The 25,227-nt window shown below is 41.8% G+C and overlaps 2 protein-coding genes across 2 annotated transcripts in view; one reads left to right on the plus strand and one right to left on the minus strand.

Annotated features, from left to right (window-relative positions):
• Positions 1–1,306: 1,306 nt before the first annotated feature.
• Positions 1,307–25,227, minus strand: part of T265_01180 (hypothetical protein) — a gene marked incomplete at both ends in the record, with an annotated part of 49,910 nt that continues 25,989 nt past the window's right edge. Inside the window, 3 exons of the mRNA XM_009165141.1 lie at positions 1,307–1,438; positions 4,205–4,315; positions 20,129–20,221. Of these exons, the coding sequence (XP_009163405.1) occupies positions 1,307–1,438; positions 4,205–4,315; positions 20,129–20,221 (336 nt within the window). The remainder of the gene's footprint in view (positions 1,439–4,204; positions 4,316–20,128; positions 20,222–25,227) is intronic.
• T265_12737 (hypothetical protein) lies at positions 16,823–25,201 on the plus strand (the record flags this gene model as incomplete). The annotated part of the gene is made up of 2 exons (XM_009165177.1): positions 16,823–17,499; positions 24,475–25,201. Coding segments are annotated over 2 exons (1,401 nt in total), but the record flags the coding sequence as incomplete, so codon positions are not given.

Genomic DNA, 25,227 nt, shown 5'->3' on the forward strand with positions numbered 1-25,227 from the left:
GACGGATTCTGCAAGAGGGCCGTAACAACTACTTAGCACTCTCGCCCTTTGAGTAACGAACTGTGTGAGGTCGGCGAAGGTTGGCTCTCCCCGATCATGAGTGGCTTGGTAAACGAATTCCGCCCACTTGTGTTGTAAAGTATTGGGCAAGCACCTCATTAACCTACCTAAATTCTCCAGGGAAATCAGTTCTGCACTGTAGTTTATGTAAGCCAGAGCTATTTTGCAGCTCTGCATCTTGAAGGCCAACTGAGTCAGATCTCTTGCCTTGCACGAGGTATAACGACAACATTTAAAGGGATCATCTATCAGGGCTCTAGCAACCACACGAGACCTTCCAAAAGACTCGTGCAGAATTCGGCGGGCACGTTCATATCCTTCCGCAGGCTGAAGCATGAGGCAATCTTCGATAGCCTCCCTGGCTACACCGGAGCACGCGTACGAGCCTCTTTCCCTGGTCTTGGGTCTTGATTCGACGTAAAGCCCGAATTGATTCATAAACCTCCAATGGCTCCTGGGATGACCATCAAACTGCATAGGGCGGATTTTAGGTAACTCCTGGCCCTCTATAATGGATTCCAGATGACGGAAGTCACCTAATCCGTTATGCTGTCGTTCTCCTACTCCAAGACTATGTGGATTTTTAGAGTTCAGTGGCTTTACAATCTTTCTGCAGTCTTCAACATAGCTTTTGATGTGACCCTCGCAGCTTAACATTCACATCACTCGTTTGAACGGACGTCATACTGTCCTGGCGCAATTATGCTGTTGAAGCCACACCAAAGGTAAGAGGAGCACTGGACTGGAATTTTATTCTTATTAGAGCCCATCAACAGTGCATATCTAATGGCCATGCCGATGTTCGGGCTCCGGACACTTGACTTATGGGGTGAAAGTTTTACTACCATTTTACTGTTTAAACGAGAGTGATGTGAATGTGGACAATACATACACCGTGAACCTCACAGCATGCATAAACTTCCCGGATTGCCCGACCTGGATGAAGAACGTTAGCATATATGCACGCTTTAAATTTGAAATCGTTCCCTTCAAACTCGGGCCGAGGGCGTCAAACGAAGGAGCAAAAATTTATCAACAATCCATGCAGTATTATGTAGTAATAATAGTAAATTTTATCTCCCAACTCACATGGAGCATGTCGATTAAAACATGCTTGAGAAGTTACAACCAAAATTTGGAAGAAAAATTGGCGAAAAGACAGCCTAAGGGACATGGTTGCCATGCGATATGTAATAAGAATAGACCTACTTCCAAACTTATGGGAAACGTGACAATCAAGGCACAATTAGGTCGCCACAACGACCCAACTTGGGGAAGCCATATCCAGCGAAAGATGCGGAGTAGGTGGAAGGTCACGGTATTTTTTGAATCGAAATTTTAGTAAAATAAGGCAGGAGTCACGATTTTTTCTGGTGAACTTGAAATGAAAAAAGAAAAATCGTTGCTGGCAGTGAGCGACTTTGGGAGCTGAGTAAATGGGCAGGGTCACAAAAAACTAAGACGGAGATGGAGGCGGAAGAAACTGAAGTGGATATAAGTAGCAATTTTCGTCTGAAAAATGTTTTACTTTGCAGCTAAGTAGATTTAATGATGTTGCTGTTGTGGATGAGTCAGTTGCGGAAATTTTTGGCAGAGGCTGTGCTGTAGCATGAGGCTGAACGATGGCCATAAGTTAAAGTGTTTGCCGTAGGGGCGAACCGAAATCTCACCAGGAAACCAGGTTGGTTGAATCCAAACAAAATCTGTAGCAGGTGCGAACGAACTTGCTGCGAGGGCCCTTGTGACCAGGTGAGAGTTTTGTTTGTATCTGGAATCATAGCCTCAAGTAGGCGAGAGGTGACTGTTGGAGGAAAAGGAAAATTGTTGCGGGGGTGTTATCAGACTGGCTATGGCAGTACCATGCCGTCATTGCGCTGACATACATCAAGATCTGGACAACTCCGTAAAGGACGTCGAGGCTGAGATAATCGGACAGGAATTGTGTATTCCTGTGGCGGCTTGATTTGGGTTAGGGTGGAAGAGTGACGCAGGCGGAGCAAGGCCTACGTAGAGCCACAAAAAATCTCGATCATGTTTGATTACTATGTGATTATGGTTTTGAGACTAGCCAGGTTGAGTGGATGATGGCCATACGCTGCGGTTGGAGCAATTACTGTCAGTGTTTTCAGCTGGGCAAAGGGGGAACAAGAAGTAATGGAAAATTCGGGCATGAAGTATGACCAGTTCAGTAATGAAGCCGGTTAACTGGGATTAAAATTTAAAAACCCTTTGACGATGGGGCAAATATTCAGGGTCACAGAATGCACAGAGCTGTCTGAAGAGATAGAGAAAGTCCAACTAAGACGATGGCAAGTCTTTCCTCAAAAACGTAGTATACACTGAAATTGTGCAGACGCACTGGTGGCACCGTTGAAGAGGTGTCAAATGTAAATCATATTCGCGGGTATGCGGTAATGCCACTAAATAGGGCCTAATGGGCATCACAAGTAAGATCTTGGATTTCGTGAAAGAAGCGAGCTAAAGTATAATCGGAAAAGGGGTGGTTTGATTCGGATGATGGGTTCAACGTGTTAGAAAGAACTCATCCAGGCGGCGGTTTGGGCCGGGTAAAAAAGCGGTTAGTTGTTAAAATTAAAGGTCTGAGTAGGCAATAGCCGACTGTCAAGTGTAGGAAGAGAATATTTGCGAAAGCACCATCACACTGGGTATGGCAACGCCGTGTCTTTAACGCACTGTCACACTGGGTGTTCTGAGGTTCCGGAAGGCCACACAAGGGACGTCGAATGTGCAAAAAGCGGATAAGGGTAGCGCATTCCTGGATTAAATTTAGATGAGAGGATTGAAACCGGTAGAGTCGGACCAATACAATTTACAGGTAATTTTGACTCAGTTTGGATCCGTGCAGCTGTAAACCGGGCAGTAGTTAAAATGGAAGATAGCCATGTTGGGCCTCTGGATCACATACAGCCAGAGGTTGAAATATGCAATACTATGCACGGCGGGAAACTCTATAGCCTTAAAGATGATGGTACATAAAAAGAGAGATTAGGGCCACCAGTCGTGCAAAATTTTTTGCCTGTATGGAGCAAGCTACAAATCTCGATAACTTATCGAACGCTGTATGTGAGTCATTTGTGAGGTAGATTGACGAGGGCTCCATGAGTTTTGGAACTCCACACATGGAGTACTGATTTAGGTGCATCACATCATGAGAAGGTAAACAACATCCACCTTATGGTATTTTCGTGGATGAATCAGAAATTCAGGCTGACGGTGGCAAGACACCTGATTTTTTTCGCTGACGTTACTGTTGATATTTTCCGAAGCATTCTAACCGCGCATTACAATGATGTACCAAATCTTGCGAGTGACGCATGGACACATTTTATCATTCGAAAACACGAGAAGCTGCAGTTTTCAAAGACAATTTGCGTCGATATCTACACGAATAGCACCGGCGTTCAAGCTCCTAAAATTTGTGTCATGGTGTTCGGGGTACAGCGATAAAAGTAGCAAACTTAGATAAAGAACTTTGGAAACATTTTCTCGGGTTCATGTCTTTGGGGTGATGGTTCTTCCACTCCTCATTTGGCATATTCCATATTCACTGAGAAGGGCGATTTTTGATGTTCTTCGCTGATTTTCTACTGTGAATATCAGCGATCCCATTGAAGCAACATAGAAGCAGGTTGTAGCCTAATTTCCAAAGGTTCATGTCAAAAGTTCACTCCCATCATCTTGGTAACTGAAAAGCAACAAGCCACGAAAAAGGCGACTCAGTTCGGCAGAAAAGGGGAAGTTCAAATATGGCACAGATTTCTCACGGTTTAGCTCACCACCTGAACCCGGAGTATCAGGTAGCTACCACTGCTGGAGTCCTGGAAACCACTTCCTGGAGGGCAGTGATGGACGACGGACTCATATCATAAGTCATGTTTTTCGGCGTCTCAAGAGTATTCACTCGAGTACCACACAACCCACTACTTCACAAACTCGGGTCTTACGGGATTCAAAAGAGAATTCTTCACTGGATCGAGGAGTTCCCATCAGACATATCATTCCGACTGTAACCAGGTTAGACCTAATATCCTTCAGCGACAGTCTTCTTTGGAGTTTCTCAAGGCTTCGTTCTGGCACTACCGCTGTTTCTGATTTACGTCAACGACCTTCCAAATGTTCTTACCAGTCCGTGTCCACTTTTGCGGACGACATGAAATCTTGGAGATCCAACGCCAACGCCCTCCAACCGGGTGTAGACGCTGCAAAGCAGTGTTCCTTGGACAGTCACCTTCCTCTGACTAACAAAAAGTGTCGAGGAAAAACGTCATCTTGAGGAGTCCCACTGAATGCTTTGTCATGCATTGTGAGAAAGGACCAGAATACCTCACCAGGACAGATGCCAGAAAGGGTTCGGTTATCTGGCTCACTTCAAGCATATAATTCTCACTGGATCAAAGGGAAACGGCCCAAAGGGCATCGCCGTTCTGCGGATGATTCGGAGCACATTCCACCCGCATTACTCGCACGCACTTCAAAATGTTCTCTGGGGCCTACCTCAGACCGGCTCCTGAATATGCCAACTGTTGTCTCCTCAGGACGAACGAAAGACAACCCTGAGTGGGCGTGTCCGGCGAGCCGCCACGAAATGGTTGCCCGCCTTAAATCCATGGACTGCGAAACGCGTGTCGTGGCGCCCTGGAAGTGTGTCCCCTCCGAGGGGACTCAGTTCTTACTTGCGCCCAGATTGAACAAGATTTGGCCAACTGTTTTTCACGGTTGATCAACGGTAGGGACATGATGAGAAGATTTTCAAGCTCAGAGCGCGGATTTGCAATGGGCAAAATCCTTTCTCATTTCATGTAGTAGCTGCGTGGAGCAACCTTCCTACGACGGTCGTCCACGCTCCTTCCAGAACCCAGTTCCAATCACTATTAAACACATTTATGCGAGTCCCCGCGCTGGCAAGCATACTGCTCTGCGCTGAGAACGTAAAGAGCAGTACACCATTTTCTCGCTTGCGCCTCTCAGATGAACGACAGCTGCTGAACGGCCAGAACAAAACCGAACTGGGAAACCTGAGCGAAAGCCTCGATCCTGTGTATCAATAGGTGAATCCGTGAGTCCGCAAAGTGAACTGAACACATGGATGACCTTGGGCTCTTTCTAGCGCCTTAATAAAGACCACATTACTTTCTCGCGAGAGGCATTTCGAACCAGTCACTAGCAAAGTGCAGGCACAGCGAGATACGCATCATGAATTTGTGTGAGTTTACTTCTTGTAATTATTCAATACGAGATTGCACTCCACATCTTCTATTAATTTTCCATGGAACCTTTTTAAGGCAAGTACTTGGAATTACTTGGCACACTAGTGTTTCACGATGACAACCTAATCACGGAATGCAGCAGAATATGCCACCTTATGATACCATAGACTGAGGCGATGTTCATTATAAAACGGTATACGTTTCAGACGCACATATAGATGAAATGTGCCCTGGAACAAACAGTAACGATATTATTAATTGAACATTCTCCTCATCGATGAGCAAAATAAGACCACTGTGATGATATCATAGAGTGGGTGTACGTTAAGAATTGAATAACCTCAGATACGAAAACTAAAGCGCCATAACTATGACTTGCTTACAAGGAGTCTCTGGGATTAAGTACGCGCTTTTCCCCAACAAGAGCTTTAAAAAGCAATTGAAGATTCAAAACGAGTAGCGGGCAAATGCAAAATCTTTTATCAGAATTCGTTTTAGGTGAGGACCCAGGGCATTTATCAACGGGCAAAGGAAGCTATCCGTGGCACCTCGCACTGGAAATACCTCGATCTACTGATACTCACAATCCATATCAGTTCTCTATTTTTCAACCTTTACCGAAGATCCCACTATTCGACGAGTAACTGCTAGCTAAAGCTGAAACATCCGAGATTTATGGTGAGCAATACAGTTAGCAAAACGGAAGTATGCGGCACCGAAATCTATCTTCATCTTATTGGTGCAGTCGACATGTAATCTAGTAGTTGTATCAAACGGACAATACCAACGCTTGTAAAGCACTGGTGTGGGTAAAAGAAATAAAATACATTTCGATTTTTATTATATCCTTCAATATGCAGAGTCCAACGCCAGTGTTTTCGCTGAACGTCATATCTATTCAAGTGGCGAGTAAACATAAACAACCGACGTATTACTCATCCACCAGGGGCGAGCTGCAAGCCTTAGAACTGATACTGCTGCAGAATGGACAAATAACTGCATGTGTAAACAGAAAGTCGTATATACAAAGCTGCTGATGCCTGAACCACGTTGGGTGGGAATGAGGACACAGGGGAGGGAAATCAATTTTGATTTCACATTAGTAAAAAACAAAGGACACCCAGATGTTCTGCATAATTTCCGTACCCAACTAACACTTGCGGCTTACAAGTGCAACCTTCAAGTTCGATGAAGCGGTATAGGGTTTCTTTTTTGCCGACTTTTGAGAGGCATTGTGGAGTTGCGCAGATTCCAAGCAGAAGTTAGTGGAAGAATAAAGTATATTCTCAGTCAGCAATTGGCAACGACTGCCACTGAAGAATTGATGAGAGCAAGGGCTCACAACTTGGAGATCTGTTACCATAAAGTATAAAAATAAATAAGGAATTTTTTCTCCACGGAAATAATGAATCATGACTCGTATCTGTTCGCTTCAGCCTGTATAAGTTCATAGTTACTTGCTTTGCAACAAAGCATGTGCGCGATTCCGGAGCTGCAATGATGTATTCTAAGCGTCGTGCAAATCTTACGTTTATTGTTTGTACGAGAAAAGTGCCTCACTACGCAATTTGTGTTTTCAAACGGAATATCTAGCGGAATTGTGGCACGGAATCTGACACAATTTAAAACCGGTAAAAGCCAAGTGTGTATTCAACAAACAGATAGAAAAGCTATTGTGTGGAAGTTATTGGACTATTTGTAGTAGTATCCGACTACAAAAAAGGAGAACGACGGGAAAAGTAGATGCATAAATCATCAACAAAAAGATAGAGAGATTGATTTGACTAAATTCGAAACCAAACGAATGGGTTCACGGTCCGCATAGAGTTTGCCTGTGGGAAGTCTTGAGCAGAGAAAAATCGAGGATTACTTCATCCGCAGATTAAAAGTAATTAAAAGTAATTGTTAACACAACAATAAATGATTTAATCACTACTGAAATCTTAATCAAACCACACGGAAACATGTAACCAACATTGGCCACCACATCATGAGCATGACTAAAAAATGAAACGAATTTTAGCCATGCATCGTCACCAAAGGAACAAAACCGGGCTATCAAAGGAAATATCAGGTGCAAAGAACGTTACTACTGATACATGGTGCACATCCAGGGCCATACGTTATGTATTTGTGAAATAATACTTTTTTATTTTGAAAAAAGTGCCTTTGTAGGTCATACTTACAAAACCATAGGGAGGAATTTGGTGACTTATAGTGCGCGCTTTTTTAGTATGCATACTTAACTGCTTACAAGATCGTGATCGCTTGTCGCAAACTTACAAATACGGTCGCTTCCAAGCATGCTTCTTAGAGCGGTGTGTCTGACGTACCAAAATGCCCATAACATGGGACTCTTTATGACACACTCAGATTAAACATTTTATTTTTAAGCAAACATTGGCTTCCTAAATCAATTTTTGCCCTTTTTTCATATAGTATGTTACCTAGTCACCGTCCCTTTGTGATAGTTTTTTCCACAGGGCTTGTTCTTGTAATTTTCGGGACTAGAGTATCAACGACGAGCTTGATGTCAATTAGAAAGTCTCAAGTGTTCCCACTTAAAAATAGGATGCTCAAGAACCGATCAGTTGCCTATCATAAAAAGTAAATCGAGCCTATGCTAAGCCGCGCGCCGTGTCAGGGGTGCGTGACGGGTACCGGACGATTAAATTTGAACTGTAGTTCGGATAATTTAGCTGCAATACAGCTAGTGATACTGGCAAATAGGTAGGTATAAAAGGAGAAAGCTTACAGACATTCGACTTGTCTATTGCACACTTGGATGGTAACCAACAGACGAGTGAACAGAATGGGGGATTAGAATGTATGGTAAAATCAACTTTCACCTAATGGATAAAAGTCTAAACATTCCGGAGCAATAATAAATGTGCTAATCTAAGCACACATAGAGATTTGTGAATTAGAGCAACAGGTATTTAAAAAAGATAGCTCATCTGTCAAAAAGCCGGTTGTCAACGAAAGTTATGGAGTCTGAAATTTACGACCTTGGGGGATACTGAGTCAATACTACAAAATACGGCTATAAAAACAGGGACTCCAATGTTATGCATTTTTGGTTATTTTTGTCTCACAAAAGTGAAAGATATTTAGATCAAAAGTCATGACCGTAGGGCTTCATAAATGTTTTCAAGTAAATATCCGAGGAAAGTTTGTTTACTGAATGAATCATACGTGACGATTTATTAGGGTATGAGAGAAGGTTGATGAGACATCAGGAAATATCCAAGTGTGGCATTTTTGGTTTACGGAGAAACATCTACGAGATCCGAAGCAACCTTACAGTAGCGTCCTCAAAGTAGGTGCAATATGTTAGACAGGACAATGTCGGCAACATGTGCGCTACATAATGGGTATTACAGGATTAACCTAATCATGAAAATGAATGATATGTCAAATAATGGACCAAAAAAGACAATATTAGTAGGGCACCATCAGCATTATAGCCAAAGGCCTACAGTCACCAGAAGACAGACAAAAAGTATAACAAGCGCAGTGCTCGAACCTTTTCTCGTAGTTGACCACATGACACCTGGTGGCTAAAAGTTATACTAGCCACATTGAGTTTTCAAATGGCTAATTTCGTCTTATGAAAGGGCTAGATATCCTGGCTATTATGTTTGTCAAAGCTCTGAGGTGAGCGCAAAGGATAGCAGGTTCGTGTGTTCCTCAAAACAAGTAATAATAGAGCCAAAACCTCTATTTTCGGCAGGGACGTGACGCAACGTTTCATACAAATTAAACAAGGCCTGTGACGTATGGATCTTTTGATATGCATGTGATTGGGTTTCACACTATATCACGTAAAATGTTTTCAGTGCCTGAACTGTTATTCACCATTTTTCAATTCCGAAACGACCAAGCTTCTTAGTGGCACAGCTAGAGATCAAGGTTTATTGCTTTTTAGTAAACTTGGTGTCAGCACACACCGGCAAATGTCACAAAATGACCGGAAACTACGCGCAAGTGATTGTCAGGGGAGTGTACAAAACCTTTGGGGACAGCGAATCATTATGTGAAGCGTTTTACGACTGCAACTATTGCTTAGCAGAGCACATCACACGCAAGACTTAGCGGTCTCTTCTGTATGCCGAGAGTGCGCAAAATTTGTATTAGGCTGAGAGAAAAAGATACGGTACCCGGGCTTGTTTAGGAATGTCGCAGACCCAAAGCTAGTCACAGCTTTTAACACTGAACTACTTGAGGTTTTCACAGTAGCAAAGTTATTTTCGTTGGGACTTGTTATCTTTTGATACAATAAATCCTCCTGATAACTGGTAGAGTGACCCTTTATTATCTTCAATGCTTCAAAGCCGTCCTTAATACTGGCCCCGCTATTGACAAACGACCTGTCAGAGGAAAGTCAGCGTTCCCATCATATGGTTCTAGACCTCGAGAAGTTGGTCAGTGGTTCGATTCTAATGGTTATTCGGTTGGATTTGGGCCATGAAAACATCTAAGTAGATGCATGGAATGCATACTTGAAATGCATGTAAGTGGCATTGGTAAAAAAGCCTCTCAGAAATTAGATACCTAGGGAGATTTTAAATCATAACATATCTATTTAGATTGCAGGGGTTTGCTTTTTACCGGCTCAACGGCACATGATGGTCAAAAGTGCGACAAAACGCTCTAACAACCACAAACAACCGGTAGCTTAGGTTTCAGAAAGTCAACTCACTCTTCCTCAGGTCCTTAAATAATCCATATATAGGATAGTATGCACGCACACCTAATCATAAAGACTTATGCTTAAAGGACATCCTAGAAAGACTCCTCATTCGCAAATAGCAATGCTTATAATGCGTAGGCTAGTGAAAGAGGGCGCATAACATATATTTTGATGTTTTTCAGGGCTAGGGAGCTAAGATTCACGCTGCAAAAAACAATCTGTGTGCGTTTTCTTATAGGAAACTGACAAATGCTAAAATAGACGAGAGATTGTGGGAATAATCTTAGTAGCAAACTACGTTTAGATCAGCTAGGTAAAGTGAACTGTTTCAAGAGACGTGTTTTTAAATTTAGTCGCAGAGTTTAAGTAGCTGCCGTTACCTTTTTTGATGACCTGCCTTAAATATCAGAAGTATAATCAGGGCGTAATCCTCTGACTCCCCGATGTCACTATCTGGATTCTTTCCAGACTGAGGGATAGGTATACCCTATTCTTTGTCGAAATGCCTTATTCAGCGCTAACCCAGTAATCATACCAAATAGCGTAACACTGGTCTTCAGATAGATCAGTATCGCTGTGGCCCCTTTTCCATCCATTACTTTGGTCTGCACAGGGTGTTTTTTGTTTTCACATAGGTTTAAAAGCTCACCTGGTTGTAGCTCACCAAACCTGGGATGTAGACATCTACGTTCAGCAATTCGTACCAAATTGCTTTAGGGCCAGCATTTCATAATTATTGACTGCTGACTATTTAAGATCAAATGGCTTGTTTGAGTATGTGTCCGCCTAATTCAGTAATACGATTCTAATGTTCTAGGCTTACGCTGCCAGCGGCAGCTCAGCGAGCGGTAGACCAGTTTTTTGAATAATTTTATTGTTTCAGCCATGAGTACATGCTTTGTCATGTGCCAGCGAAATTAATGATCACGGGCTGTTGTGCTTTTAGCTAAGAACTGTGTGCTTGATTTGCTCTACCGATTTTACCTTGGGTACTGTTTTTCCACGACTCTAAATAATAAGGCTGAGCGTTCACCGTAAGGTTAATTTTACGATGCAGAGCAATCTAAGTGATGAACTATCCGACCACAGTCTCGACAAGCCACTTAAGTAACAGATCAGATTGTTGGCCGTTGCGTCCGCCTCAGATCATGTTATGTTGCGTTTCTGTATGTACATAATGCACTGTTTGGAATTTCATCGAGCCAGTTAATTTGTAGAGCTTTCATAAGCGTTTAAAGTGAGACTTGTCTACCATCCTGACATACTTTTCGCATGGTGTCTACTTTTTACTCTCATACAGCGATACACTGTAACGTTTGCATTCACTTAAAGATTATATTTATTTTCATTGTGCTTATACAATCGACCAAAGCCAGTACTTAGCTTAGAAACTCATGCACGTAGCCCAGTATTACCGCAAACAGTGTACTTTTGACTCACAGCACGCTAAATCGCGGTTAATAATTTGAGCAGGGTGTGCTGTGATCCTTGGGCGCATTGGTAGAGTGTTTTTAGAAGCATTTATACTGAGACGAAATCGGGTGGCTGTCAAATCAGAAGCTACAGCTTGTTCAGCTACTTCTTTTTCGAGTGTGCAAATTAGGTACAATCATCCGTGGAATACTCATACTTTTTCTGATTATTTTTGGCAAAAAAAAACTTCGGGTTGAAGAGGTTGGTGTCCTGCATGGACCGAATAGGTAGGCTTCTGGGCAAGCTGTGTTTAGTTATGCACTGCAGCACGAAAGCGACTTTGACTCCGGCGCCACTTTTTACCTCGAAAAGTTGGCTCCACAGTAATTTACTCGTGCATTCGGGCCATAGAAATCAAGCTTATTCAACGTGTAATGGACGCCTTTTTTGGTCAGAATACCCTGAAGGCATTACGTACTACATTATTGGCCAACCCATTATTGTTATATTAAGGCGTATATATTTCAGGGTAGCGATTTTTTGATTCGTTTGTCCTTGAAAGTACCATCTCTATAAACATGAAGATATTAATCGCCTAGGAAAAGCAGGTTACTAGTTTTATTGCAGCAAGCAATACAAATGCACCCCTGGACCTTGATGTTACCACAATCGCTCTCAGCACATTGATTCGTTGCTCCTTTTCTAGCCTCTCTTCGTAAGTTCCCCCCTCATTAACAAAGCCTGTGGTCTGAACAGACGATAACGTTGCATTCGTTCCCAGCGAGGCAGCATAAGACACCAACTAATATGTCACCATGCCCAAACGGTTACGTTTAGGTTCTGTAGCTAGATAAGTGTGGGTGAACAATTAAGGCCCAAAGTGTATCTGTGAAGAAATACAGAGCGCACACCGTTCATATGCATCACCCTAAGTACATACGAGTACACAATCTTCAATCAAATTCGTATACCGATGTCCACAGAGACTCACCCAAAGCACTTTTGTGATCTTAAAACATTAGGAAGTCCAGAGTGTTAGAGATGGAATTTGTGAGTATGTGAATTATAAAGAACTGAAACCAAAACTAAGAAGAAGAGCCATGAATTCAGTTAGACACAGTGTACACAATTTCCAGTGTAACAGCGATAACTAAGCAACGCATTAAATGGAGGCATTCAGTAGCGAACCAGATTATCTTCTTTCGAGTTTGAGTGGTCAAAGTGACCCAAACATTGGCTAGGGCTGTCTGTCACTCATATGTACACTTACCCAGAGCTACAATCTCACTGTTGACTACAATTTAAAGGGCTGAATTTATTTTGGTGAAACGGTTGGCTAAACGCGCATCCGTTAAAATTAAATTTGGGAGGTTCTCACCAATATTGGACACAATATTGTAAGCCTATTTTGTCACCCAAAAGCTGGTAGCATATTTTCTTCCTAACGTCATCCACTCATTAGTTTGTTCCATGCAGTTCCTTGTTGCCCCTAATTTATCCTTTTCCCCCACCTGATTAGTAAAGCCCTGAGTGTCCGCTTTAAGTGAGAGGATAAAGAAGAAAAGATAAATGAATCGCTCAGAAGCTAGTAGAACTTATTTTCAAAATTGACGTATTCGAAGGTTTAGAACATGCAGTTTGGCTCCTAGTTATTAAAGGAATTATTTTGAAACGGGGTTTTAAGTAAAGGTTTTTACAGAAATTGACATTCTTGTAGGAATCGTATTCGCAATTCAATAGTGTCAAACCGATTTTCGAGAGTTTTTCTTGAACAAAAAATGAATGTCAACAAATACTCGCATTTGCATATCAATTAGATTTTCCGAGAAGACTCATCTGACTACCTCGGTTATGATATTCTTTATCCGAATGTGGGATTTCAGCAGCCGTGTGATTAATTTCCTTGTTGAAAAAGTAAATTTGTTTGGACTCATTCTAAATAAGTGGGCTGCGTTTTCAGGAACCAACTTGCACCAAAAAAACCCCATTCAAGATGGCTATATGAATATTTTTTGCTTCTGCCTGAGTACGGAATTACTCGGGTACATAATAACTTCCTTAGTTTTTGACTGATTAAATAGTCATGCCAGAAATATTGAGATCCTCGAATTATTTGAAGCGATGATACACGTGGAATAGGAAATTATCTTTATTTTCACCAGCTCAGCCGAAAAAAGATCTCAACGGCTTCCTTCCAAATTGCTGCATATTTCTGACGATATCTCTTACTCTAAAAGGAGTAACATCATCAGGGTTATTAAGTCACCATTTTGGATGATAATGCGGCACTATCAGATGATACTTCGAAGTTGTTTTTTGCAGAGCCTGTCTGGCCAAAGTAGATTACTTTAACCATGATGAGTTAAACAGCAGAAGATGCGAGAAAAATGCAGTCAATATATTTTTGAGCTTTGTGTGCGCAACACAATAGTGAACAATGCCAAAATATTGGAAAGCACCCTACACCATACTCTCGAATGAATCCACTTTTATAGCTCAAAGCTACAGGGACCAGCTTCAGTGAAACTCTGTCAAGAAACCGGCGTCATTTATTACGTATAGGTATCCTTCTCTAGGCGTACTTAGACATGTATGATAAAGCCCATGCAAAACTTATGGAAACCGTAATACCTACACAAACACACTGGCTTTGATAGCCAAGTTATTTAGTTGTTTTCTTTGTTATCTTAATTATTCGTGTATGCTCGCATCGTGTTTTTATATCCTAGTTTACGGTACGTTATTTTTTCGTATCCTATTCATATATCTGTTGATGACCTGTTTTATCACTACAGACATTACAGAGGGTAATGTCTACAAATGTATGTGACCGTCGTTCTACAGACCAGGGTTAATTATGGCTAGCATTGATGAGCCCAATTTGTGTCCGGAGTGGGTCTTACGAGAACTGCGCGCCATCACAACCTTTCACATACACTATGGACCTTGTCTGCTCAGTTGTAATCACCTGAGCTGACAAGTGTGGGTCACCATAGAGGTGTGTCGATGTATTAAGAACAGCCTGCTTCTGTTCACATTTTACCCCAATAGTGCCAGATTTGCCCCAAGCGCAGGATATTCAGCTTGCTACACAGCTTGTTTCTGCGAATACTGTCTGCGATGAGTCATCAAAGTAGTTCAGTGAAGTAGGCAGATAGGAAACCGGATGTCGGTCTTCAATAAACAAATGTGTTTAGTAGACTTTACTCACCGTCGTCTGTGGAAGTACTGCTGCCCAACATCCAGGATCTTTTGCGGCTAGACACATAAGCCCTTTGTTTAATTGATCGTCTGTTCCTTTTCTTCCCAGCATAGATTCTGCCATTATTGAGTAAGCGCCACATTATGCTGTATATTTGATTTTAGTGTGTCTCATCTGTAGATTAAATATCTGGGCAATTAAAAAGGTCACAACCTTAGCAGAGATTATGATGAGTGTGGTGGCAACAGTTGCGCGTAGAAAACTGGTTACTGTCTGTTACTGGTTAGCCGTACATTCGTTTTGCGTGCGTTCTTTGAGTGGTGTGAAGCACCAGTCTTGCCTACAAATGCATCTTTGTTTGCAAAACGCTTGATCAGAAATCTGTGGGTAATCAGTTTGGCATGCCGATATCTTTCCCCATGCCACATCTTGTATACCTTACCGTATTGTTTCCTGAATTTATTAAGGACAACAGACATCCAAAGCGTTACCTACATGCGGATACCTGTGTTTGTATACATAAGTGTGTCCCGCACAATACCTGCCAGCGTCGTTCAATCAGTCCGTAAACAGATGTCGGGCCACGGCGCAAAGAAGTCAATTAAGTTCCTCGTGGGTTTATTTAAGGGCTGAATAATCAATAATACCTCATAAGTTCTGATATATTTGTTAACGGGTTAGCAAAGTAATCATTTCAGTCTTGGGCTGAGTTAAGACTGTGAGCAATGGTTACTCACCCGGGATTAATAGAGAATTTCCGATTGTCGCCAATCTAAGAATACAATGTTGATGCGTATTGGATAACCTTGCCTGTAACACAACTAGCACACCGTTTACGGCAAAACTGCTAAAAATGCGCTTTCCTAGAAAAAGCACTTCTAACCTGGAGGCGGCTGGTTCGGTTAATAATAGCTTTTGTTTCCACAATTATAAATGTCAACAGCATAACCACATAAATTAATGCTGGTTCTGGGATTGGCCTGTATTTACACAACTCACATTCCGGGCAAACATCTTTTTTGACAGAGTGTATTTCCTCAGCTTGGTGACGGACGTTGTTTTGGTGGAGATGTTTGTTTATTGCACTGGAGAAGCAGCCCCTTAGTAACAACATCTCTCACTACATCAAAGTACATTGTGACAGAATTCGGATGAACAGTAATAGCGGTGTTTATCACAGTCTGAATATGTGGTTTGTAGCACTGCGAAGTAGGTTAAACTGCGTTGTTCTGTGGTTCTTAGTTATTCGTGAGTTGAAACATCCATTCATCGTGTCGCGCACTGTTTTAGTGTGGACACTCATGTTCAATTAGTGATTTCAGCGATGCGAGTGAAACTCAACAAGGAAAAACTGATGCTGGGTTTGAATGATCTGTTTGTCTGTCTGCTCTTTTGGTAAACCTCATGTATGTCCATGTGACAAGAAAGTCAATTTAAGATGATGGCCATTAGTTCAATTAAAAACTAGCAAGATGAAGAGTGCTTTCACTTTGTTCCTGGTGACTTTTCAGAACACATTTATACTTTGGAATTCAACTAACACGCTTTGGCCTTTGAGTGTGTAAAGTTAGGCCAATACAGAATATTCATCGGTACAAAACAATATGGGACAGAGTCACTAAGTATTAGCTCGATGACAGGATGAAATTGTTTGGTCGCTAGTCGCGAAGTGGTCACGACGAGCCAAATTACCCCCTTTTAGTGTGGGATGGGTTGATGGTGATCAGTTTTGTGTTTATGAGCAAGATGATATGACAAACCTGGATCGATCCACATATGCGATTGGTTGTTTAAACCAGCTTCTTTATCGGTCTATTTTCTGGTTGAATGGCGACTTTATTTCCTTCAACTACTTTCGCGTGACTATAAAAATCTCTTATTTGTAAATCCACTCAAAATAAAGAGCTGGGCAAAAAAAAATCTCACGATAATTAATGGAAACTGGGTTTCGGCCACTGAGTCTAGCTGTTTTCTGAGGTTGTGGAAATCGCTATCGAAACCTTAAAGTTGCAATCATTCACGCAAATTCCTAAATCATAAATGTAGCACACATAGGGATGGATAAAAAATTAGGTTTAGCAACTTTCGTAATTACGTCAGACTGGTGAGCCCTAACCATCCTTGAATCGAGAATAAGCTTCAAAATTGTACGTTTGAGCCTCCTATGGTTCACCCAAAGGAATGGAGTATAACCGTTTTGAGAAAATTCCATTCGCTGCATTGCAGGTACAACGCTGGACAGTTTGTGGACAGGCGAGATCAAACGATGGTCTGCGCTAATTTCATCACTGATTGATATACTTTTCTTTGGGGCAATCTTCTACGGATTCAACGCACTGATTCCACCATATGTTCAACTTGGCGTGTTTCATGGCCACTGTAATGGCACGGAATGCAGTCAACAGTTAAACATGTTTGGAAGCGCCTACATAGCTGGAGTGGTTTCTCAGATGTGTTTGGCTCCATTAACCGGAATTTTTATGGATCGAATTGGACTCAGAGTTGCCAAAATGACGTCTACTCTGATCTTCTGCATAGGGTGCTTTATGTTTGCCTTTACCAGCCGTGAATCTTCTTATCTACTTTTTCCGGCAGTGATTTTTGTGGCCGTTGGATCGTTGGCTGGCATATTTTGCAACAATCACATTAGTTCCCTCTTTCCCAAGGCCCGTGGTTTAGTGATTTCTGTACAGAACGGTGCCTACGATTCCAGCGCTGTTGTTACGTTTATTATGGCAAAGACGTTTCCCCAGATTTCCATACAAACCTCCTTTGTAATTCTTGGTTGCTGTTCAGTGGTCTGTGGTTGTCTGATTGCCATACTGTTCTTGAATCAATGGGGCAAAGACATGGAACAACCTTGTTCAGTGACTGCTGAAATGCAACTGGACTCACCTGAAGACGTAAGTTCCTACGCATTGTGTTGCATTCCAGATAAGAAATTTTCGTAAGGTGGGCCATTTTGGCCAAATGTTTGATGGTCAAATAATGGATGACTTCCATACATTTTGTACACGTCGCTATTACTTTCCAGGATATCGCATTCTTGAAGACCTAATTTTATCGCTGACTTAAAAAAAGTGCTGATAGCATCTCTAACAATAAGAGTAGCTTATATCTGGTAAACACTTGCACCTAGGATTAGCTCAGTTACCCCTGGTTAAACGATCACAGGTAAACAGAGAAAAGGCTGGTCAGAAAACCGTCAAGGAACTCAAAATCACGTGACTAAGAGAGGTTCATAAAAAACTAACTAACCGCTTAACGCAGCTTTTCTTTCTCACTTCGCAGGTTAGCCCAGTATGCTAATATGGTTCAGAAACTTCGGTAGCCCTGTTTGAACTTGCTCCAATCAGTGACTTGAGAGATCCCACTGTCACGCAAAAAAACTGCCTAGCGCTCTGCTGGATTATAGTTCAATGGCGAAAAATCTGGAATCAGAATGTGGTCATGTTTTGGTCAATTATTTGAAATCGCGTTATTTTAAAAAGCTCAGTAATAATCTCCACAATATACCCTAATCTGCTGAACAACATCACCAGAAATACGCTACACGGAAAGCCTCAGAGGTACTTTTTGAGTGTGATCGAAATCGCTGTTTGAAAATCTCCAAAGTGCCAAAGAATCAAACTGCAGCAAATGCTACCAATGTGAGCTGACTTGCCTTGGGTTCAGTCCAACAGCTAAGAATCTCAACAAAAAGGGCTGTAAATAGTTGTGGTGCGCATCAAATCCCTGTTGTACTCAAATTTTGAACATTTTAGGAAGCCCATCTTGCTGTTTTCTCTTGAGTAAAGTTGACATTTTCGAAGAGCGTTACGTCAATTTTTCAAGATGGGAAAGTAGTTGATTGCAACATGGGGATAGAATTGCTACTGGCACCCTGCAAGTAGAATGCTCATCTTATAACAGAGAGTTGATGAATTCGACCAAGTTCAGTAATTCAAAGGGTAGCAGCTGTTAATCGGTACCTGTAGAGAGATATTGCTGTGCAATCGAAAGGTCATTATGGCCTGTTGGGTAAGGTCTGAAATTAGCCAACTATGAAGCGCATTATGACCGAAAAAATTTCTGGACTTTACTTGGTCGGAGAGATTTTTTCTATGGTTCACTGAGGTTTCTTAATCAGAGAAAATACCGGTCCGGATAAGTATCAAGAATTAACTACTAGCTGGCAACAGCTTGAAATTACCCCTCAGACTTGGAGTTGGTCTTGGTTAGAGGCTCAGGCAGTGTACATGATCGTTGGCATTTTTAACCTGGGCGGTTCGACTGCAAACGTTTCATCATCGATCCAGGGACATCGTAAGTGCGCTGTTGGAAGCGCGGTCAAGCATCGCGATGGATTGCTGGTTGTCCGTTGAGTAGCGTTGCGTGTACGTTGTGACCTTCGATCACGGTTGGTGGTTCCTGTTTGTTCTGCCTTGCTTGTCCTTTGGTTTTCAAATCAGTTTCTGAAAAGTAGCATCCGGTTTGTGGCTACGAGGATTACTTTCTGAGCCAAAAATCTGGCCATGATATCACATATGTTCTTGACAAAAGGCCGCTTGTTCTTGATGTTGTTGAGCTGTCTTTCCCCTTAAGCTTCTCTTAATAAAATTGTTTGGATACTTGCTGTTCTACTGTACTCTGAACAGATGGCTTTCTTCCCTATTCCTTAATGCTGTAGTGATGCGATGTGTTTCCGCCCTCTGAACAGAGTTCAAACTTAGTCCTTCTTGTAGCTCACTGGACGATTTTTTGTTGTTCAGTATTTGACCCGTATGTCTCTTTACGCTATATACAAGTTTCCAGAAAAAATTCCACCTTTGTCTTCACTAAAATGTCCAAACGTTCATTATATCCTCAAACTTGGTATTGAGCAGTTCATGCACACTCTATAGTAAACCTTTTCTCGTAAGCTTAGCGTATCCATAGCTTTGGACTGATGCAGAAGTCCAAGAGCTTACATAAAATTTCGAGTTTCCTGGTTGCTATCTTGTGTGGATTAGTGAGAAGCGATCAAATTGTTCCTCTGGCAACGCTGTGATTGTTTGAACTGAATAGTGATTCGACTTCAAACGAAAGCATGGTTTCGTCATTGCTGCGTGAAATAAATAAATAAATAAATAAATAAATAAATACTTAATTATTGGCAAGAAACTATGGAATATTCTCATGCCTTGAACAACACAGATGAGTCGGAAGCCAGCAATACGACTCGACGAGCAATCTGGCAGCAATGACAAATGTGGAAAAGTTTTTCCAAAACTAATATGCAACCGCTGTGCGCAGTTTCAAAGCACACCAGTTTTTCACCAAAATCATAACTGCTCTAGGTTGCTTCGAGGGACATGCAGTTAACTGTGATCATTTGGATTTGTTGTTGTAAACTGTGTTCAATCTTAACTTCTAGTACGCTTGATAAACATTTGTTGGACTCAGTCACTCAGTAGTCTTATACTGTGATGAGTTTTGTATAGTACCTATCAAGTTCTTCTCATTCAAACTTAGCATAGAGGTTAGAGGTAACGCTTACCCGGGCTAACTTACTGTAGGCAGCCAGTATGTATCGGAATGCAGTGCTTTCGTAAATGAAGAACGAATGGCTGGTTCTTCCACTGTGGATCGACTGAAGGTTACTGACTAAATCAATGATTAAAAGCACAGGATATCACAACTGATAACGAGTACGGTAATAACAGTTTTATACAACAACCTACCCGGTAGTATGTTTGGCCATCTTATCCGCCCAAAATATCTAGTTGAGGGAGAAAACAGCTTTAAAGAGAAGTTCACGGGGTGGTTCTAGTTGAACTCAAATTGGACAGATTAAAAAAATACTCTCATTTGCATAAGAATTCTTTTTTGACAGGAGAAATATGAATCCAACTAAAACTCTCGTTTCAAATAGTCGGTCTTTTTTTCTGTACGATACACACACGAATGGGTGTATGCAACAGCGAAATAACAAGAGTTGCTTGTTGAGCCACAGATTGAGTGAAACCAGTCGTGGCCTGTCGAAGAATTTTCAACAGCTTGATGAGTAACGTGTCACTTCTAGACGGAAATGCCCAGCAATATCTTGAATATCGTGCCAACTGAAACACGAGGTAACCTGAAGCAGCAAACTCAACCGAAGTGAACCATCATGAACAAGGGATTCGGCTGGATTCAGCTAAGTACCCTGTCAAAACAAAATTCGTACGCAAATGAGAATATGTTATTTACACATTGTGTTATTGTCCTAGGATATGCTACTTACGAATCAGTGAATCTGCCTTTCTTCTGATCGAGTGGAACTTGATTGTTTCTACCGGTGATAAAAAGAAAACCTTCACCGCGGACTATTTTATTAGAAAACACCAACGGAACAGTTACAGACTATTTGACAGGGAAGCAAGACTCTTTTTGCATCTTGTTTATAAAAACTGTGTATACATCTTCTTCTGGGACAGGTCATCCTGAACATTTTTGGATACTCATTGACCATCACTCAAACGTAAACACATGCTACAAAGCGATTCCACAAATTCCGCAATAAATCTCACTTTTCAATAGACGCGAAGCGTCTGCAAAAAATTCTAATCCGTAAACAAATAATATTAAAAGCAGCCAAATATGGGTTATTTTGTACAGAAAGCTTTGTCACAATTTAGATAGCTTTACTCAGCAGTACATTTTTACTTATGTTTCAGTTTCCTTAGATTTTTTCTTATCGATTGAAAATAGCGTAGAACAAATAGCTAGGCAAAAACAAGCGACCAGCGATGATAGAATTTCCCCCCCCCTCAATCCAAGGAATATGGAGGATGGACGCCCATATCGTTGATTCCTAAAGCGATTTGTTATGCCATTCTGATACAAACAATGATGACTTCCAGCGTGTAGTTTTGGAGGACTCCAACACAGACGTATGGATTTTATTCGGCAATTGAAATTGGTTTGAGCTGTAAAGGCAAGCAACACTACGTAGCTGGTCCACTTTCATTTGGAATGATTGCAGCCCAATCCTGACGGATCCTTATGAAGATTCAAACCCGTGACCTTTCGGCTGACGGCTGAATATTGTCATTTTCATACGAGTGGTTGGGCAGTAGTGTTTAGTTCTTGGTTGGAAATTCAAAATCCTCTAACCATATACAAACTATCGGTATTGAGTTCAGTATGAAGCCCCACAGAGTAGTTTGGCCTGTTCTATCCATTGACGCTACTAGAGAAGCTGATGAATAGCAAAGCACGCGGCCAAGATGAGCAGTTAAAGGTTACTGGCGCCATGCAACGTTTCAAAGGTATATAAATCTGAAGATTGATCACTGGCTCCATTAGATTTAATCACGCGTACAAATTTAAAAGAGATGAAGGAAAGTGTCCGTAGGTCAGAGGGCTGCAACGTAGAATGGGTGGTGTAGTTCGATTTAGTTCGACCGCGACATTTTAATTTGTGGTGTACAGGCGGATAACCACAGAAAATTAGCACAGTTTGGTTTATCAGTTTTTGTAATAGCATCCACAGATACTTCCATCACATATACTTACAGTTTAGTCACACTTTCCGATGTGCCAGTCTTAGTTAATTAGTGTTATGTCAAACGACTAACTGGAATGTTGAAAATCCAAGTTCCTCCAACCACTGGACTCCTGATGGTTGTCCAAAAGAATGGCTGACTGACAAAACTAAATCTCATCTGAAATGCCGAAATCCTCTCATCGCATGGCAGTCACAGCATGTTTATCGGTATGACCAGCAGTGGAAAATACACTCAGATGGCTTGCATGTCAGGCAACTTATCTAAGCATTTATGGCAGCTTGATCCCCCTCACCCCGCATTTCATGGCTGATTTCCAGGGTCGACCAGATCTCGAGTAATTGTTTTATTGCCTTTGCCTTTTGTTTACTTCATCAAATTAAATTTCTAACGATTTCCACACTTTTTCTCTGTCTGAATCAGCTGTGGGAAACCACTGTTTCACTGATACCGAAAACACAGAAAACGGTAAAGTCGTTTGTCCTGACGCAAGCATCGCAATTCAGGGTAAAACTCAACTCGCTTTTGCGGTTCTGTTACATCAACGTATTCCAAAAAATGGCCGTTAAGCTTATCCAATGTGCAAAGTCTTAGAAACACAAAGGGCTTTGTTTTTGCAGTTTTTTTCACTGATTTACGGCGAAATACATCTGATACTCAACTTGTTTCCTAAGCAGCTTGGAGAAATCTGACAGAAAATCTGAAACAGCCCGAAATCGGGTGCTTGTGGGTTAACCATGGAATAAGCGTGGTTTTGAACACCTTTGGCAGTAGTTCTCCACCTGCAAAGACACATTCATAGTTTTATAGCTTTGGTTGAAAAACGTATTTCCGAACATTTTGTTACCAATAAACAGGCAAAATTTGACGAGTTGTTACTGCATTTCGCAAGCGAAACAATATTGTTGCTGCAAGTAATTCGTTGTGAATCTAATTGACGCTGTTGAAGAGAGCATGTAACTAATACAACGTGTTTTAGTTGATTGTCTGCTTAACAATACTATCAGTGGATAGTGAATAACCTAAAAGTGTTGTACCAGCTAAGGCCTTGATCACACAAGGTTCAGCGAAGCCAATCCAGCGTTTTATTTTATTAGTGAAATTCTATGGCTGCAGGCATTCTTAAGTTGTGGGAAAAACGTATGGTTAAAGCCGACGTGCAACATATTTTAACGGCGGTCTGCACACAAATCCCGTTTGGACAGTCTTCCTTCCTCTAATTATGGTTTGTTCATACCCACTTGATGTGTGCTAACGAGAGTGATGCAGTCGGAACAAAAGAAGCACTCTTCAAATAAGACTGATGCCAAAATTCCACATTTGTTTGGGAGCAGTGTATCCTAGAACTTGGCCGTGGCAGGATGTTCTCCAGTAGCGTAAATATTCGTCCTAATACCTAAGCATAACGACGTCAATTCACAGCCAGCTGAATGGCATCTCCGAAGTTCAGATCCTGTAAAGCCGAACGTTCGCAAAGTTAGTGACTAAATTTCGCGTGGTTTTGAACTAAGGGGTGTCAGGGCTGGCAGAGTTTAGTCACCCTATACCGGTGAAAGGAGTCGTTCTTTTTTGATGAAAAAGACCTGAATTTGAGTGCCCCAACGTGAAGCACGACCGCCCTTTTCATACTATTATTCACAACCGCCACTATCTGATGTAGTTCTAGTTAGGTGAAATCTCCGAATGATGGAGAGTAGAATTGGAAAAAAATATAAGCAACATATCACTTGGATTTTTCGTTCGTAGGAAGGACCGGTAACACAGTGTCTATAGCTGGTTGTAGGATTCGTAGAGCTCACGTTTGTGTCAATGTCCTGTCCTGGCTCAGTTATTCTGGTGAGTCCATGCCAAGGGAAAGAGGCGCTCGATTTGAGTTTGGCTCCTAATAGAGCAAACCAGCCGTGCGCATCACTGGCTTTAACGGGATTTGGAACTTCCGGCGAACATGTTACCACTACTCCACCAGTGCAGGTTGAACGCACGTGAATTGTCAATTCTGAACAGGCGAACACGTTCACGCTTGAGCAACTTGACCCGGACAACGACTCAGTAGCCGTCCCAGTTGTGTTGATCGAATGGTCTGACGGTCGAGAATTCCCAGTCGGGTAGCGTCATAGGAACTTGAAACATGCAGGACTGTTTTTGAGTGGCCATAGTTTGTTATGGTATTGCATATATCTATCACATATCGATATAGGCGACGTGATCAGCAACGCATGTGTAGTCTGGTCAGCTGATGCGGTACAACCGAAAACCGCTTGTGATTTAGTCGAAGGCCACTAGAGAGAATGGTTCCAGCGCATTTTTTTTACAAGTTTGCTTGATCCCACTGCTAATTAACGCTTATTTTCCTGTTCTTCCATAATCAAGCTCGTGGCAAAGAATGAGGTCAAAACCAGGCGGTATCAGATTGAGGTGACCCGTGTGATCCAGCGACGTTACCTGAACCTCAAACACTGTTTTCTATCCTTGCCATTTTTGCTAATCATTCTATACTTTATGCCTGGACTGCTACGCTTTTCATTCTACTTTAGTCAGCTGAATGCACAGCTCACTAACGCGTTCAACGACGATCATGTTATCGTGAAACGACTGTTGGAAGCTTCCTCGGCCGTATCAATGTGCACCATATTAATATCACCAGCTACAGGAATCTTGCTAGACCTATGTCGGATTGCCTTTGGGCGTCGACTGCAACATCGCTTGAACAATTTGCAACATAGCATTTCAGACGAACAAATCTACTGGGCCCACTTACGTGCCATGGGGCCAACTCTATTCGTCATTTCTTGTTTGTCGTTGTTCATAAGTATCGTACCCTACATCAAGGGTTTAGAGTGGCTATTCTACGTTACTTTTGTTGCCGTTGAAGCATTTGCATCCATTTTGGCGAGTGTGACCAGCACAATTGTAATGATTGCTTTCCCCGTGCATTATTTTGGAACTGTTTTGGGTGTGGTGACCTTCAGCGGTGGAATTTTTTGCCTGATACAGTACGGATTGCTAAAAGCTCCTCTGATGGTCGGCAATGCATTCATGATTATCACTAGTTTGATGATGTTCATTTCACCCACTGTGATGTTGCTTCAGAACAGATGAACAATGTCCTTTTACGGTATAAGG

The sequence above is a fragment of the Opisthorchis viverrini genome (genome assembly GCF_000715545.1).
Source record: "Opisthorchis viverrini unplaced genomic scaffold opera_v5_12, whole genome shotgun sequence".
Taxonomy (NCBI): Eukaryota; Metazoa; Platyhelminthes; class Trematoda; order Opisthorchiida; family Opisthorchiidae; genus Opisthorchis; species Opisthorchis viverrini.